At 42.7% G+C, this 17697-nt stretch overlaps 1 protein-coding gene across 1 annotated transcript in view; it reads left to right on the top strand.

The window, feature by feature from the left end:
* The window catches only part of LOC132590804 (paxillin), a 39180-nt gene extending 27902 nt beyond the window's left edge, over window positions 1-11278 (top strand). Inside the window, exons 9-11 of the mRNA XM_060263731.1 lie at window positions 6001-6082; window positions 9194-9342; window positions 10906-11278. Coding sequence (XP_060119714.1) covers window positions 6001-6082; window positions 9194-9342; window positions 10906-11172 — 498 coding nt within the window. The 3' untranslated portion in view covers window positions 11173-11278. The remainder of the gene's footprint in view (window positions 1-6000; window positions 6083-9193; window positions 9343-10905) is intronic.
* Window positions 11279-17697: the final 6419 nt, after the last annotated feature.

The raw sequence follows: 17697 nt of genomic DNA, 5'->3' as shown, positions 1-17697 counted from the left end.
TTGTCTTGAAGCTCCTTAAATGTCCAGAATTCTTCTCTGTTTGGGTCTCGTAGATGATCAAGAGTTGTTATCCCTTTTTCAATCCAACCCTTCCAAACCACTTGGCACCCTCCGATCCTCAATTCTGGGTTTCCCCAAAGAGTCATTGATCCATGTAAGAAGGCGTTAAAGCCTTGCTTGGACCCTATTAGCTGCCATAATCGCCTGGTGGCCTGAATTGCTGGAAGCAATACTTCCCCTTGGTAGTGCTTCGAACCCAAAACCTCTAGCGTAGAAAGAGGGGCCACTGTTGAAGCCTCGAGGGCCACCCAGTCTGGAGATTCCTTCCCTACATCTTGCCTCCACTTACTAACACTTGCCAACATATAGGCCCTATGGTATACACTTAAGTCTGGCATACCAAAGCCACCTTGATCAATTGGGAGCTGGAGCCTAGCCAAGGAAAGTCGTGGCCTTTTCCCTTCCCACAAGAAGTTTGTTATTAGAGTATTGACTCTTTTAAACCACTTCTGCGGAATATACTGATGGAGACCTCGGAGAACATAAAAGAAGCGGGGGAATGTAACCATCTTAAGGGCATTCACTTTACCCCACAATGACAATGGGATGGGTTTCCATCGGGTGAAGTCAGCTTGTGTTTTCTCCAGGAGCTTTCTAAAATTCATCCCCACTAAGTTTTGACTTCGATTGGGAATTTGTATTCCTAAGTATTGAATCGAGTCCTCCTGAAGTCTAAACCGCCTTCCAACTGCCTCAGGAATCTTCTTACCGCCCACTTGGAGTACCTCAGTTTTCCCCCAATTCACTTTGTAGCCTGCAAGTTGGCTGAATTCTTCAGTAAGCTTAATAATTGCTGGAAAAGAGGACTCTGGCTCAGTCACCATCAAAAGGGCATCGTCTGCATATAACAGAATTTTAAATTCGCTGAGACCGTGCTTCATACCATATATGTTCGTCCTTTGGCGCACCGCCTGGGCGAGAGGCTCAATGCAGATATTGAACAGGAGTGGGGAAAGCGGACACCCCTGTCTTGTGCCGCATGCCAGATCGACTACTCCAGACTGCTCTCCATTGACTCTAATTCTCGAGGTCGCATTCTGATATATCAACTGGGTCCACCGAAGGAATTCTTCCGGAAAGCCCAGGTATGTCATCGTCTTCCTCAGGAACCCTCTGTCCACACGATCAAATGCCTTCTCAGCATCAATAGAGATTAGAAACGCAGATTCCGGCTTCTCATTATAAGTGGCTATTAAGTCAGTAATTGTGTGGTATTTTGTGACAACTATGTTTATACTTGAATTCATTTTGCTATTCTTCTGACTTATAAATGTTTTTCACAAATAATGGAATGAGTTACTGAATAAGAGGTCAGGATATATTTCATTAGTTTATCAGCCAGTATTTACTGTGGTTTGGTTTTGTTCTTGCCCTTTAATACACTGTGTTTTCCTTTCTGTTATCTTATTCAGTGATTGTTGGCAATCCAGTTCCGACTATCATGTTGCGTTTTATGATAATGCACATATATATGCAAGGTTTCTTTTAAAACCCTGCCTTTCCATCATATATGGGTTCCCATGGATCCATCTGCAAGTTGTGACACTCCCCCCCCCACTCCAGGCAAATTTTTCCCTGCTGCAAAAGATGATTGCTAAGGGGTTAGTTAAGGCAACTGTGGAGTTTATTTTGTTTTGCAAGAGGTGAATCTCTCATAATGGGAGGCTTCTTGCTATGGACACATGACATCCAACCCATGGCCTTCAGGGTTGTCAATGGAAACATATGAAATTAGCAAAGTACATCAGCTGAAGACTTTTAATAATGGATTGATTTAATAACAAACCAGTTTCAGTCACTGTGAAGTCTTTAGCAGACTGATCACAGTCATAAAATAAAACCAAGTAAAACAACAGATATGAAGCAGTTCAAGACGAGTAAACATTAAAAAGACTCAGGCAAACAGAACTGATTGTACACAGTGCCAGGCAGGAGGAAGTGCCACAATGAAAAATCCATCTCTGATACCCTGAAAATCCATCTCTTATAAAGAACAATATAAAAGTATTCTAAAACAGTTCATATAATCACAGCAATTTTAAGTGGCAAGAACGACATAGAAAAGCTAATATAAAAGCATGACGGAACAAAAAAGGCCTTCTGAGGTCAGAAAAAAAAATCAGGTTTAGTGCTGGGGGGAGGGTATTCCAAGTTTGGGGCACCACCACTAAAAGGCCCTGCTTCTTGTTGTCTAAAAAAGGAGGAAGCTGGAGCAGGGCCTCAGCTGAGGAAATTAATGGATGGGTAAAAAGATATCGGAAATATTCTGGATCTGAGCAGTTTTAGCTAATTTGTACAACCACCTTGGAAGTTAGGCCCTGTTACAAGTGAAAGCAGAGGCTGAGAGGGCTTTCCTTGAGTTCATGACTTCAACCTTGTATGCTCTCAACCACCAAGCTACACCAGTTTTTAATAGGTAGACATTCTTGCATTTACTTACCTGTGGTGTTTGGAGACAATGTAGAGGTGTAGCTGGTGAGGGTCTAGAGGTATGGACCAAGAAGTCAGCCAGATCTTTATGCTAATTTGAGCAAATCTGTGCTAATTTTTGCCTGTTTTGATGGACTCTTCCATATTATGTAATAGAGAAGCTGCAGTCACATTATCTTCAATAGCACATACTTTAATTAGTATATATTTTTTCTTTTTTGCTGGTTCAACCAGTAACCAGTAACCTTTAAATTAGGATTAACTGTATCCTGGCTATCGCACAGAATCTGCTGCGTAGTATCTGATACCCTGAAAATCTTTCTCTGAGGTGCTACTGCACTTGAATGTAGCTGTTCTACTGTAGACCAACATGACTACCCTCTGAAAACTGCTGCACAATAGTCAAGGAGACCCCTCATCTCCTTATAGGTTGTAGTCTAGCTTGGCATCATGCATGCTTATAGAGTCACTCACAGCCTTCATTTTTGTCAGTTCCAGTCTTGATCTGTGTGTCTCAAAGCACCTATGCTGTTCTTCCGAAACTCAGAACAGTAGAAAGAATTCAATACCATATTGCAGGGGTGGCCAACGGTAGCTCTCCAGATGTTTTTTGCCTACAACTCCCATCAGCCCCAGCTATTGGCCATCCTGGCTGCGGCTGATGGGAGTTGTAGGCAAAAAACATCTGGAGAGCTACCGTTGGCCACCCCTGCCATATTGCTATAATAAGTGACAGTATGAACTGATACAATTAAATCTAGTACCTCCAAATCATAACAGTGACATGAAGCAAATATTTTGCCAGACTTTGCCTACCTTGCAAAAAGGCTTGGAGGGATGAAGCATTCTGAGCTGGTTCATGAAGATGGCCCAAGCCTGTGGCACTGCAGTACTCACTTTTTAGAATGGGGCAGCCTCCAGTTGGGGCTTGCTTGTCTGCATGTCATAATTTGTGTCACAGGCTCATATGGGGAAAAGCTGGTTCCTTGGGTATTTTAGAATACGAGAGGCTTTTGATACCAGATGCCTTATACAAATATTTAAAAGCAGGGTTTTGTTTTTTAAAGAATTCAGTCTTTGAGGACTTAACAAAACATTTTATAGTAAGTCAGACCATTGATCTGTCAAGGCTAGCATTAGCTATCTGGAGTCTTAATCAGAGGTTTCTCATATCATCTGCTACATGATCTGTTAAGTGGAGATGCTGGAGCTCAAACCTGGGACCTTCTGCATTCAGAGCAGATACTCTGCCACTGAGCCACAGGCCCCACCTGCAGAAATGAAACAGGTGGGAAAATTCTGAGCTTATATATCAGGATTATTTCAGGTGGTAGGTTTAGAATTCCTTTGGCCTTATGCCAAAGACATGTCAAGTTTACACCCTTCAGGGTATTTAGCCAAGATCACAGTCTAATTGCTTTATAATAATCTGTCCATTCTTGGTTCTGTCCTTGTGGTCACCTTTGTAGGCTTCAAATGCCTCATCACAACAAGAATGCAATCAATGGTTGGGGCAGAGGAACTGTTATTTCCAATGGCGTTCTTTAAGTTTTACTCGCTGTTTAGCATTCCATTTGTCTTCAGTTCTCTGTCTGGGTCTTAACCTGTGATGTCTCTGCCTACCACTTTCTCAGTTCACTTTTAAAAAACATTTCTAGGCTGTGATGGTTGTGAGGTCACAGGACTATAAGGCGATTAATCTCTTCAATGTCTCAATATTGTTTGTCCCCTGTCCCTTATCTTGCTGTAAACTACTGAGGAGTTGGACAGTGTGGTATAGAAGTTAGAGTGGTAGAGCATCTGCTTTGCATGCAGAAGGTCACAGGATCAATCTCCAGTTAAAAGGACTAGGTGATGTGAAAGACCTCTGCCTGGAGAGCAGCTGCCAGTCTGAGCAGACAACACTGACCTTGACCAACCACTAATCTGATTCAGCATGAAGGAACTTCATGTGCTCATGTTGTTTGAGTAGGCAGTGGAAATGCTCTTTTGTAAGACATCTTCCAAGAAGGCTGAGGATTGGAAAATTCTAGAATTTCACAGGTGGGGACCCGTGATACTTGTGTGTGGGAGAAATCCCTCACCCCCATTAGTGCCAATTCCCCACACCTTATGGCTCAGTGGGGGGAGTGGGAGTCTTGTGGGGGGGAATCCCATATGCTCCCCATCACTGAAGCTGGTGAGGCTCCACCACCGCTCAGTGGTTGCCAGCATTGTTTGCTGCTGTGCCTGGGCCCACAGCATCTGGCAGCACCCTCTGCACCCTGGTCCACAGTGGTGGCCAACGTCCTTCTCTGCTCCCACTAGGTCTGCACAGACTGCCAGCAACCACTGCTGCATCTGGGCCAGAGCAGCAGTCAACATCCCTCTGTGCTGAGGCTGGCCCAGCTTTGCTGCCGGCATTTTTTCATTGTGGTTGATAGGCAGCTGCTGGCATCCTCCTCTGCTGCAGGGCCCAATGCCGTCACAATGTAAACGGGACCACGGAGGAGAGACTAAGCCACAACAAAAAGAAAGAACTCTCCATGTAAAATGCAATTTTAACTTGTTGTGAATGATAAGTATCAAATACAAAATGAATATTATCAGTACGTATCACCAAGTTAAAACCTCAGAAGTTACTCAGTGCTCCTACTGCCCTTATGTGACTGAAAGCCACTCAATTACATTCAGTCCAGTATAAAAAATAGATGGTCCAACAGAGAACCAGTCCGCTTTGCAAGCCGTTTCGGATCTCAAATCCTTCTTCTAGGGACCATTCTTATGAGTATTGTACAGGTTTTCCAGGTCCACTAGTGCCAAATGAATTCTACAAAACAGTAACCACATAACATGCAGATAGGGCATACTACAAATACTCATAACTTGAAAAATATGAAAATTATTTATGTCTCACTGTCTGAATCACTCACCCTAGCTTTCTCTCATTAGCACGCATAATAGTAGGAACGCCATAGTAAGTACTATCCTTATCAGCAATGCAGGTGTCCACCATTTACAGGCTAGTGCATCCTTTAAAGGTCTATCATAACCCCTTATATATTGATTTCAGAATTTTCAGCACACCTAGGGGGTCCTTTGAGTTTGCAGAAACCTCTGTTTAGCCTCCATGTGTGAATTTACTTATCTGCAGATGGGGGGCCATAAATGGCTAGCAGGTCAGTCTCACAGATGAATTCAGCTCCCCAGGTTGAAATGCATTCCTGCTCTGGTTACTTCTTGTATTCCCCCATACTCCCCAGGTCTGATTTATTTATTAAAGTTAGTATGCTTTTGTCTGGCTTCCCTTGCAACCAGGAGCTCAGAGCAGTGTACATCATTCTCCCTTCCTCCATTTTATCCCCACACTTCCTTCACAGGGTTGTTTAGACTGAGTGGAGGGAACTGGCCTAGTGGTCATCCAGAGTTGGGATTTGAACCTAGGTCTCTCAGATCCTAGTTCACCACCTTGACTGCTATGTCATTTTAATTTTGGCCACATGCGTAACGCTTATGGTTTCTCCCTATCAGAAAGTGGTGACAGCACTGGATCGGACATGGCACCCAGAACACTTCTTCTGTGCACAGTGTGGAGCATTCTTTGGCCCTGAAGGTATGTTTGTTGAGGCTGACTGACAAATCATGCAAACCAAATGTGTTAAATTGCCTCCAAGCAGAACTGCCAGGTTCAAGTCTAGTAGCATCTTAGAAACCAACAAGGTTTTTGGAGTATGAACTTTAGAGAGTCAAAGTTGCCTCCAACAGATACCCTGAAACTTTTGTTGGTGTGTAAGGTGGCTCTTCTTCTTCAGACCAACACAGCCTATTCAGACTTCGAATCTAGCTCTTCTTCTTCAGACCGACACAGCTATCTTTTGAAACCACCTCCAAGTATTGCATTTCAGGAATAATGAAAAGATACTAAAATACAGTGGCTGGTGCTGAAACTGTGGCCACTTTTTTGCAATGCAAAAAACTTAATGTTGTGTCCCTTTTTTGTACATAAAGTGCTTTCAAATCGCAGTCGTCATGGTGACTCCTCATGGGGGTTTCCAAGGCAAAAAAGTCTCAGAGGTGGTTGACCATTGTCTGCTTTTGTGCAATGACTTTGGATTTCCCTAGTGGTCTCTCATCCAGTTGCTAACCGGGGCCTGGTTAGTTTCTGAATCTGACAATATGCTAGCTTGGACCATTCTAGTCCATAGCCCATTTGGGTAACCTTAATAATAGAAACATCTAGTAGTTACATAATGCTGTTGGGGGTTCAGAGAACTTCGCATACATGTAGACAAGAATTCAAAAAATATCCCGTACATGTACACACACAACTAAAAATAAAGAATATATATGTATTTTAATTTAAAGCATTTGTATGCTGCCTTTCCACCTAGTTTAGGGTCCCCAAGGTTACCTTGTAAATTTTATAACACCTTGTGAGTATTGCAGTCATTATTATGCCCATAGTGTGGATGGGGATTCTAAAAGAAAGAGTGGCTTTCCTAAGTCTACCTATTATGTTCAGTGGCAGAAGTAAGATTTGAACTGGGGACTTTCTAATCCATAGCACCATCTCTCCTAGCCATTATGCTGCAATAATTCTTAATGTCATCACAAAAAAACTGTGTAGAGCAAATCATCTTAGGGCAGTATGATTGCATATGGTTGTTTAGTGCTGTTTTCAGGAATCAGAGGTGCTGTGTGAAAAAAATGAGTCACAGAGAGATCAGTTTGTTAGTGGGTTCTAGATCAAACCAAGCCTGAACTCTCCCTAGAAGCTAAAATGACCAAATTGAGACCGTCATACTTTGATCACATTATGAGAAAATGAGCCACTGGAAAAGACAATGCTAGGCAGTGCTAGACAATAAAGCTGAAGGCAGTGGGAAAAGAGGGACTCAATAATGAGATGGATTGACTCAATAAAAGAACCCACAGTCAGCGCAGACCCGGATAGCCTGGGCAAGCCTGATCTCGTCAGATCTCAGAAGTTAAGCAGGGTCAACTCTGGCAAATACTTGGATGGAAGACCTTGAAATACCAGCAGTCGACTCGGGAAGACAGGGGCAGGCTTTATTCAACCACCACACTGCAATTCCTGCAGGCCCCCAGTAGGGACAGTCACCAGAGGTTACCGTGACTTCCAGGTGCACACACGCACACACATATTTAGAAAAAAAACCAAAAAGAAGCCACAGTCTGCAATTTGCAAGGCCTGTGAATGGCTGTTAACAATAGGTTTTGGAGGTTATTTATTCATAAGATCACTATAAGTCGGAAGCAGTTTGATGGCACTTAACACAAAAAAGCACAGCATATCTGAAATTAAACTTTCATAAGCCCAAAGACAATTTTGCTAACTGCCAAAATCTGCAACTCCGCTGCAGTCACAATCAGTTGGAGTCAAAGATCTGACTGCTCACCCAAACCCTAGCTCAAAACTTACTCTCCATTCAAAAATGCTGTGAATGAAGGAGCTCTGGCTCAGTGCTGAAGCACGTGCTTTTCGTGCTGAGCTCCCCAGGTTCACTCCCAGGCATCTCCAGCTGAAGGTTCTTAGGTAGTAGATGCTGGGGAAGACCTGAGCAGCTGCCCTTCAAAGTAAGCGGTACTGACCTGAGTAGGTATTGCTCAGTACAGAGCAGCTTCATATGCATGCTTGATGTTTCCAAGAATAGGGAACTGCTGATATTTGAAATATACATCAAATGGATTGCTGTGATGTAAGAAGTTGGAAATCCAAGTTTTAGTCCTTCTCACAGCAATTTGGCATGACAAGCCAACGCTTCAGTTCACCCTTGTCTGTATTAAAAGTATTCAGTATAACAAATAGTAGAAATAGGGATCATGCCACAGTATCTGAATCACTTTGAACAATCCAAATGGCACAAAATCAGCAAGACCTCTTCAGGAATCACCAGCTAGTGTTTCTAATCTAAATCTGACTATTGATTAAACCTTGTGACGATGGAATGCATTCTCTGAGCCTCCCCCAAAGAGAAATGACCTGTTTAATGTCAACGAATGTGCTGCAGCTTACCTCCCATTTTTTCCTCTTGAATAATGCAATATGTAGCTTCGAGGGGAGAATCTCCAAGAAGCACTTTCTCCTTTGTGACCCTTTGTTAAAGGTTTTTGAGAAGATTTACACCAGTTCCTACCCTTTTAGGATGTTAAATCAATGTAAGCTCAGACCAAATGCAGCACAGGATTCTAATGATGGGCCTCTAAATGCTTTTAACTTTCAGTAATAAATACACGTATTTTGGGCTGTTATTTTAAATTCTGCTTTTAATTTTTGGCCCTTATTGTATATTAACCTTTAGGTTCTTGATTCCAGTTTTTGGGTTATGTTTCTTTCCCCTCTCTGTTTTTCTTTTCTCAAATCCAGCACTGCACCAACAGTGTTCAAGATGGGTCATTGAGCAATATCTTTGTGGAATTTTTCATACTAAGCAATCATGTTCTTATTTTTTCAGACCTTCCACCTTGCAGCCTAGTATTTCAACTGGGCATTTTCTGTTTGTTACAATAGTAATTTTGTGTATGTGTGTGTGTGTGGGGGGCTTGCATTGGTTCTTTTAATTTTTTATCTTAATTTGTTGTATTTTCTGTATACCAATTTGACCTTCAGAAAAATAGTTTATAAATTTGCAAGATTATAGGCTAAAGTACAAAGGTCAAGCTCGAGCTGACTTTTTTGTTTTGTCTCTTCCTCCCATGGCAGGCTTTCATGAGAAAGATGGTAAGGCCTACTGTCGCAAGGATTACTTTGACATGTTTGCCCCAAAATGTGGAGGTTGTGCCCGGGCCATCCTGGAAAATTACATCTCCGCCTTGAATACCCTTTGGCACCCTGAGTGTTTTGTCTGCCGGGTAAGTGCACCTCAGATTTTCCCCTTCCTTTCCTTCCTTTGAAATTGCTTATCCCCAAGGCTGCCATTGGTATTATAGAGGAGAAAGTGGGGCAGAAGGATGGCTACATCCCCATATTAACCATTGTCCGTATAAAAGAAATACGATTAGCTTCTGAAACACCCCAAAGATTGCAGAAATTTAACATGTCTCGGAAAACTTTCAAATGAATAATATTAGCTTTCTTTGCTTCAAAATTACTTCTGTCATTCTGAAGAATGTGCAAAACAATGATGTTCAGAAGGGCATTCTAATCTGTATCAGATTAGAACGCTCCAAGAGGATGTCCCTATAATGGAATAGGATTGTAGTATTCTGCAATAATCATTTTATTTATTTATTTATTTATTTAATATCCTGCCCTGCCCACCGAAGGCAGGCTGAGGGCGGCTTACAGGTTGGGGTCAAACAATAACCAAACAAGATAAAACAGCAATAAAACATAAAAACAATTATTAAAACATCAGTATCAATAGGTGCTAGTGCAGTAGTTCATACAAACAGTTAACATTTCAATGGAAACAATATAACTGGATGGTCAGTATTAGATGTTCCAAAGAGGACCCCAGGTTGCCATAGCATGGTAAGATAAATCCAGAGTAATGTTTAGATTTATGGGCCTAATTTGTTGCTATAGGAGTTACCATTACGGGAAGGCATGGCGGAAGAGTGCCATTTTACAGGCCCTGCAGAACTGTGAAAGCTCTCATTGTTTTAAATTACATATACAAAGTCTTAATAAAAGTGGGATTTTTGTATATCTACCATAGATAACTGCTGATGGAATTGTATTGCATCTGGCAAGGGTAAATGCTCTACACAATTTTGGAACATGGAGAGTTGTTTAATAAGAAGGCAAATAACCAATAGTTGGGGAAATTCCAAAATTCAGAGGGCAGCAAGATTTATTTGCAGCACTCATTAGTTTTTATAATTCAATATCTGCGTTTAATTAAATAATATGCGTTTGTAAGAGGAAGCATATAAAGAGAATCCATAGACAAACCTAAGGTGATTATTTTCATCTCTGAGCAGGAAATCCATTTGGACGAGGCATTTGATATAAATAACTCCCACAGTTAGTGGAATAGTGCACATGTAGCCAATATTTGATTGACATAAGCCATGCTCTAGTTTCTAACATACTGAGGCCTGTTTCTAGACAAAGAGTGGCAAATGAGACGCAGAATGGTAAGCCCATGATTTTCCTAACAAATTTGGACTGAACTCTTTTGATATTGGACTCAAAGGCATTAATCCAAGTTGGAATACCATACAATAACTGTGGTATTAGTTTGGCCTTACAGATTTTTAAAGCTGCTGGAACAAACTGGTTGCCTCTATTAAAAAAAAAACACTGGGAAACGGCTGATGCAGTAATGGCTGCTTACCTCCTCTGTCTTCTTTAGAGTGGAGTAAGAATTGCTCTTGATGTTCCCTAGAATGGAGCCTCTCTTTGCAACTAACGCTGTGCTTTTTTCTTTTCCCTTAATTTGCTGATGATGCCCTTCTCCTCCCTCATAGGAATGTTTCACTCCCTTTGTCAATGGCAGCTTCTTTGAACATGATGGGCAGCCTTACTGTGAGGTGCATTACCACGAGCGCCGTGGCTCGCTGTGCTCCGGCTGCCAGAAGCCCATCACAGGGCGTTGCATTACTGCGATGGCCAAGAAATTTCATCCGGAACACTTCGTCTGTGCCTTCTGTCTCAAGCAGCTCAACAAAGGAACCTTCAAGGAGCAGAATGACAAGCCCTACTGCCAGAACTGCTTCCTGAAACTCTTCTGTTAAAGGCTGGAGTCAGCGTTGTTTTGCTATTCTGTCAGGAAGAACCCAGCTCTTTGAACATGGCCACAATTCAGCCACCAGTGGCCTAGGTGGGCTGGAAGAGGAGAAGGATATGTGTGTGTGTGTGGTGTGTGTGTATGTGAAGGGTAGAATGAAATGGGACAGGGATGCTTACCTGCTGCTTTGGAAAGAGGAGGAATCCAGAGAGAGATGTCCAATGGTCCATTCAGTTCAAAGGTGTATTTTTAGCAGGGGAATGCTGAGGGCTGCTGCTAATGGCGCAGACTGACAGCTGAGCCAAGCCAAGGGGATTCATGTGGGAGGGTTTTGAAAGACAAGCCTGGGCTGGTTGCATTGTGTGTTCTTGATAGTGAGGATTCAGACTGTGCAAAATGGATTCAGCTTGGAGACAGGAGGTGTGAATTTTTCTCTCCCAAGAACACATGGGAGAACAGGAGAGTAGAGATCCCATTTTCCAGGGAGGTACTACGAGAGCTATATTTGTAGGTGCTGATCTGTGCAAGATTCTGGGTGGTGATTTCAGTGGCACAGACATGCATTCAGCTCTCTTTCCGCCAATGTTCCTTCTAATTTCCCCCCTACTGAGTGGAGTGGTTCACATCCTGAGCAGAATATAACTGTTGTAATCTTAAAATGGGCAGTGCAAGAAGAAGATATTGGATTTATATCCTGCCCTATACTCTGAATCTCAGACTCTCAGAGCGGTCACAATCTACCTCCCCCCCCCCGCCACAACAAACACCCTGTGAGGTAGGTGGGGCTGAGAGAGCTTTTACAGCAGCTGCCCTTTTAAGGACAGCTCCTGTGAAGGCTATGGCTGACCCAAGGCCATTCCAGCAGGTGTAAGTGGAGGAGAGAGGAATCAAACCCGGTCCTCCCAGATAAGAGTCCGCGCACTTAACCACTACACCAAACTGGTTCTCATGACCCTGCATGACTCCAGATTGTTGCTGAGCAGGGCTTCCTGAGTTAATGAGTGGCTGCTCATGTGCCCAGCTTAGAGGGAACAGTGCTTTCCAGCCTTTGCCTCTGAGTTGGAAGTGTCAGGAGGGATACCAGGCATTTTGCCCCCATATGTTATGCACAGGAAGTACTGATTCTGTGTGTTCACCTTCCTGAAATGGGGACATCGCTCTTTTCCTGGGATGCTAAATTCTCCACTATTGCTACCACCCATTCCCAATCATTCTCCAATTCCAGGTGCTTTGAGTGGGCATAAAACAATAATACAATTATTGTATGAGAAAATCCAGATAAGCAGGTCATCCCAGCCCTCCTGGAGAGTGAAGTTTTCATGCCAGGATGCAACCCATTTTCTGATTTCCTCCAGAAGGCAAGAGAAACTTAAGCTATATTAGCATTAGCTTTTGTCCTTTCTCTGTCCTTATTAAACAAGTCACTCTCTTGCTCTTGTTTAATGTGCCCTTTCGAGGAGAACTTCTGAGCAATAATCCTTTCATCTGTTGACTTACTAGTTTAATGAATCCTTCAGTTCTCCCTCTCTGCAGTGGTTTGTGTGAGAGATGACTGACTTTTTGCTATTAAACCGAATACTGTGTGTTTGGGGGTGGGTGGGCTGGATCTGAGGGGGGAATGTTGATTTCTACACTGAGTATTGAATTAATAGCAGAACTTTTAAATATCTTGAAATGAAATTTAGGTTTTTTAAAAAAATAATTTTCAACTGATGACTTTCATATCTGATTGTTCTGGGCAGGGCCCCAGGTGTGTTGGTTCCTGCATCTTATAGCCTCAGTGCTTTTGTTAAACACAACTATTAAAATAACTTGTCTTTTGTAAAAAAAAAAGAAAAGAAAGAAAGAAACCGGGGGGTTGGGGGTGGGAGAAGAGAATGCAAGCAGTGTGTGTGTTTGTGTATTTGTGTGCATGTGTGAAAGAGAGATGGATTGGTTTGGTTTTTTTGTTGTTTGCTTAGTAAGTAGCTTTTGTATTGATCAGCGCTCAACTGGAAATGACTTTAAAAAAAAAATGACCTGTAAACTGCTGTATTTGGAATTACTCGCCTTTCTCTCAAAGCTAGAGATCTGGAATTTTAGGCGAGTCTGAACTTCCTTCACTAGGGAGAAAGAGCTCCAAGCTAACCCATCTGGGGTCAAGTTTTATCATCTCTGTCAGTGGCTAATGTTAGGCCCTGCATATCAACATGCCATATAATGCTACTGTGGTGGCGGTAGCTAGCCTTTTTTGGACAAATGTACCATATCTCATGTCCAAAGTCTAAGAGACTGCAACTCTAGTGTGCATTGAAGTATGTATGCGTGTATATGCATGCATCCGCATTGGTGCCTTGGTGTACTTTTGTTGCTACTGAGCACGCAAAGAAGCAAGTAGAAATGGAGAGAGTAACAGGTGTACCAGCCTGGTTCTATGCTACATTCAACCCTGGATGCCCTTCTGTTCTAGTCCAGGCGTGGTATAAGTACCCTTTTCCTGTGCCACTGGAGCTTCCCGCCACCTGGCCATTCATGTGTTAGCAGGGGTGGAATTCTAGCAGGAGCTCCTTCGCATTTTAGGCCACACACCCCTGATGTAGCCAATCCTCCAAGAGCTTATAAGGCTCTTTTTGGTAAGCTTTTGGAGGATTGGCTACATCAGGGGTGTGTGGCCTAATATGCAAAGGAACTCCTGCTAGAATTCAACCCCTGTGTGTTAGTATCTGAGGGCTCTCTGTCTTCAGATGGCAGGTATCTAAACCGAGGGTGCTCCCTTCACCTCTGATTGTGGGGCACAGTTAGGCAGGCTTAAGTTTTGCAAACTGAGAACCAAATGGAGGAGGAGGAGGAGTTTGTATCTATAACAAGGAAGAATGAGTCACTAAATTTTGTATGTGGCTGCTTTTTAACCAGCTCGTGTACGTTTTCTGTAGCCAGTTGCATTACCAAATAGAATGGGGAATGAAGCAACATAGTGGCTTGCAAAAATACTGCCAGATCTTAAGCAGTTTTGAGAACAGTCCATTGGGTTGGTCCAATGAAGTTTGGAATGAAGGGTGAAGGCAGACATATCTGAGTGCATTCATCCATCCTCCAAGTACCCTGCCTCCAGCCTAAGAAGCCTTCTTTCACTTTAAGTGACTCTTTCTCCAGGGGAAGAGCCGCTTAATTTGCAAGAAATCTCCTTAGATTGGGAGAAGGCTTCAGACATGAACCAAAAGAAAAGATGGGGGTAATAATTACCATATGGCATTGTGTGTAATATAACTAGGAGATCCTAAGATTGTTTGGCAGCCAGAAGTTCTAGCTCTTTTAGCATTATGTACCACTACGTGGTGAGCTAGACTTTGTTTTTAGGCAAGAGACATTTCAGAGGTGGCTTTGTCATTGCCTGCCTCTGCGTCATACCCCTGGTATTCCTTGGAGTTTGTCCCTGTTTAGGTTCCAAGATCTGACAGGATCGAGCTGGCCTGGGCTATTGGTCAGGGGTGGGGTACAGGCAGGGCTTTTTTTTGTAGAAAAAGCCCAGCAGGAACTCATTGTATATTAGGCCACACATCCCTGATGTCACCATTGTTTCACACAGGGCTTTTTTTTTGTAGAAAAAGTCCAACATGAACTCATTTTTATATTAAGCCATGTCCCCTTATGCCAAACCAGCCAGAATTGCATTCCTGCTGGGGAAAAAGTCCTGGGTAAACCGTGGGGTAAAGGTATTTTAATTAAAAAAAATTGCTCAGTATAGGGGTAAGATCTACTCCCATCTTCTCCCAAGAGTTGATCATACTTTTCTGCTGCAGGGTAAGCTCTGCTTTCTCCTTCCCCATCATGTCTGCTGACAAACTTACTTGGATCAGGTGCCAGCACATTTTTCCTTCCCTCCTCATCAAACTTCAGGCAAGATTTCAGTCTTTTCTTTCCCAGTTCCCTGGCTTAGTGATCCACTTATTGCTTATTAAAAACAAAAAACATAAAGTGTTGCTCTGGGGAACAGGGGGTGTGGCTTTGTGATTGTCACAAGGACCAGCCAATCAAAAAAGGCAAGTTTTCCCGGGAAACTGGAAGAATGAATTTGTCCCATGAATTCACTTTGCAGATCCACATTGGGTTCACCATATAAGTTACATGTTCTGGCTTCAGCCTAGGGCCAACATTGGATTGATCAGGCTGTAGAGGTTTGTGTGAATTTGTGTGAATTTACATCTTTTGGAAGTCTGGGACATTTTATCTATAGTATTGGAGCCTCACAGAGTGGCAGCTGAGTATCAGAGGAAGATGTGCCATGGTTTTCTCTGAAGAAAAATCTTTTCTGCACTCTGTAAACTGTTGCCTCTGTATGCCTTTGTTCTCTATTTAACTCTTGTACAATATAAGAATGAAAGGAGTCTCAATCTACAACCGTTCTGGGAAGGGCAAGTGGGGGAGGTTCTTCTGTGGGTTGACATATTTTCTCTCCTCCCCCTCTACTTTGTAAACTTCTAATTCTGCCTTTTCCCCCTTTTAAAATTCCTGTGATGATGCTAATAAAATTTTGCCATAATTTTCAGTGTCCTTACCAAGTATATGTAGATTATTGGTTATCCTCCCAGGGTAATGGGTTGAATTTAAGTAATCTGCTAGAAACCTAATCACACTGTAGGTTGTAAACACATGGATCAATGAGAACAAACTATTTTGGGAACTGGAGCTTGCTCCTCATCTTACTTTGGGAAGGGCAGGATGTAAATTTAATAAACATTTAACATCAAATAAAACCTACTTTGTAAGTTCAGACGAAAAAATTGTGCTAATTGGCTACATGCTCATAGTTCAGATCTTAGCCTTGCTGGTCTGTGAAGGTTTTACAATATGCTAGAGGTAAGGTTCATATTCAGTGCTGGAATCAGGGATTAGCAAAGCTGGGTGTTCCCCCTTCCCTTGGTGGACAGTACTGATCTTATCTCTCTTTTCCTTTTGGGAGAAAGGAGTACCTTGTAGTGAAAAAGCAAAGCACAAGACCACTGCCCAGTCCTACATTCTCCAGGTACTTTTTCATCCCAGTTGGTATAGCGGTCCCTACAACAGGAGCTGATAGGTCCTGTCTTCTCTGTCGTGAAGAGAGCAGAGCAACAATTCTTTCACACTCCTTGGAAGCTCAGCACTCCAAGGAGATAGCTTTTTTGTTTCTTCCTGCACAGCTGCAAGTTGGGGAAGGTTGGAACTGCATGTGTGAAGGCCTGGGGTAGTTGCAGCTGGGTGAAGAGAAAGGTGGACTGGAAATAAAGTGAAATTAAATGTGTGACTTGCACAAAAATGAAGCTTTGGGCAAGAGGTAATGATAAGTTCTCTCTCTTGGGATGGCCCTCTGCTCTTTGCAGCAGGGCTTTTTTTGGGCAGGAGCACGCAGGAGCAGAGCTCCGTCTCGGCTGACCAAGGCTCCAGCTGGCATGCTGAGGAAGGCGTGGGGAGGCTTCTTTAAACACCTTTCCAATGGCTTCAGCACTGGAAAGGCATGGGGAAGCTTCTGCTGTTTTTTTTTTCTACCAAAAAAGTGCTCGGTAGCAGTGTTGATGGGCAGAAAACCATAAGAGCCAAAGGGAGGAACTGGGTCCATTAGAGAACTGAGGCAACCTACAAGGGGAAGGTGCTCTCTGTCTTGTTGGCCTTGCCACTCAGATTCATAGCTCCCCTGCTCCTCTTGTACAATGGAAGCAAAAGAGAATGATTTTTTTTTTACATTATTTGCAGTAGAAACAGAACCGACTGCAGCTTCATTCTCACTTAAGATTCAGCATTTTCCTTGCCGGTATACCTATGAATAAGGATTACTAGTTTTGAACCCCAGTCATTCTAGCCATGCCAATTGAGACACCCTCACAGAAGAGTTTCTGTCCTCTATGAAATAATCCTCCATTCTGTCTGATCCAAAGTATTGTTTTAAAATAAGGGTATTCCCAGCCACCCTTGCACCCATGAATAAGGAACCAGGGTTTTGCAGGAGGCATCGCATATTAAAATGAGTTGCCAAATAAAATTTTGGACTAGTTATAATTGTGTTTTGCAGGGGGCAGTCAGCAGATCATGGGGATGTAGGATACAGGGTGTTTCACAGCTTATTTGAGGGATCAGTCACTTGTTTTAAAGAAGTCTGCTGATTTGAGACTTAAATGAGGTACTGGGAAACAATTTAAGATTTGATAGTGACTTCCACTCAGTCTGCTAATTTAAATACATACACAAAACAATATAAATGTAAAAATATGCAGGAAGCTTGTAGCCCTTGAAGGTTTAAGACACTAAATAATGCACTTTTCAAACCACATTCCAACTGGGTTTTACTGTGTGACTGGCAAAATCAAATTGGAACATTCGCTGAAAGTTTTTTTCTAAGTGCATTATTTATTGGGTTTTAGCGGTTTACGTTTGCTATGCAAAAGCCGCGGCACTAACTGTAACTCCGGCACAGATGGTGGGAAATCCGGCTGGATGCTGCAGAGGGAACAGGATTGTGACTGCGAGGTAAGTTGTGTGCGAAAACGGTATTATATTTAATAATAACGTTGCAGTATGCATA

Source organism: Heteronotia binoei, unplaced genomic scaffold (genome assembly GCF_032191835.1).
Source record: "Heteronotia binoei isolate CCM8104 ecotype False Entrance Well unplaced genomic scaffold, APGP_CSIRO_Hbin_v1 ptg000807l, whole genome shotgun sequence".
Classification (NCBI taxonomy): domain Eukaryota; kingdom Metazoa; phylum Chordata; class Lepidosauria; order Squamata; family Gekkonidae; genus Heteronotia; species Heteronotia binoei.
This window is presented reverse-complemented; position numbering and strand designations above follow the sequence as displayed.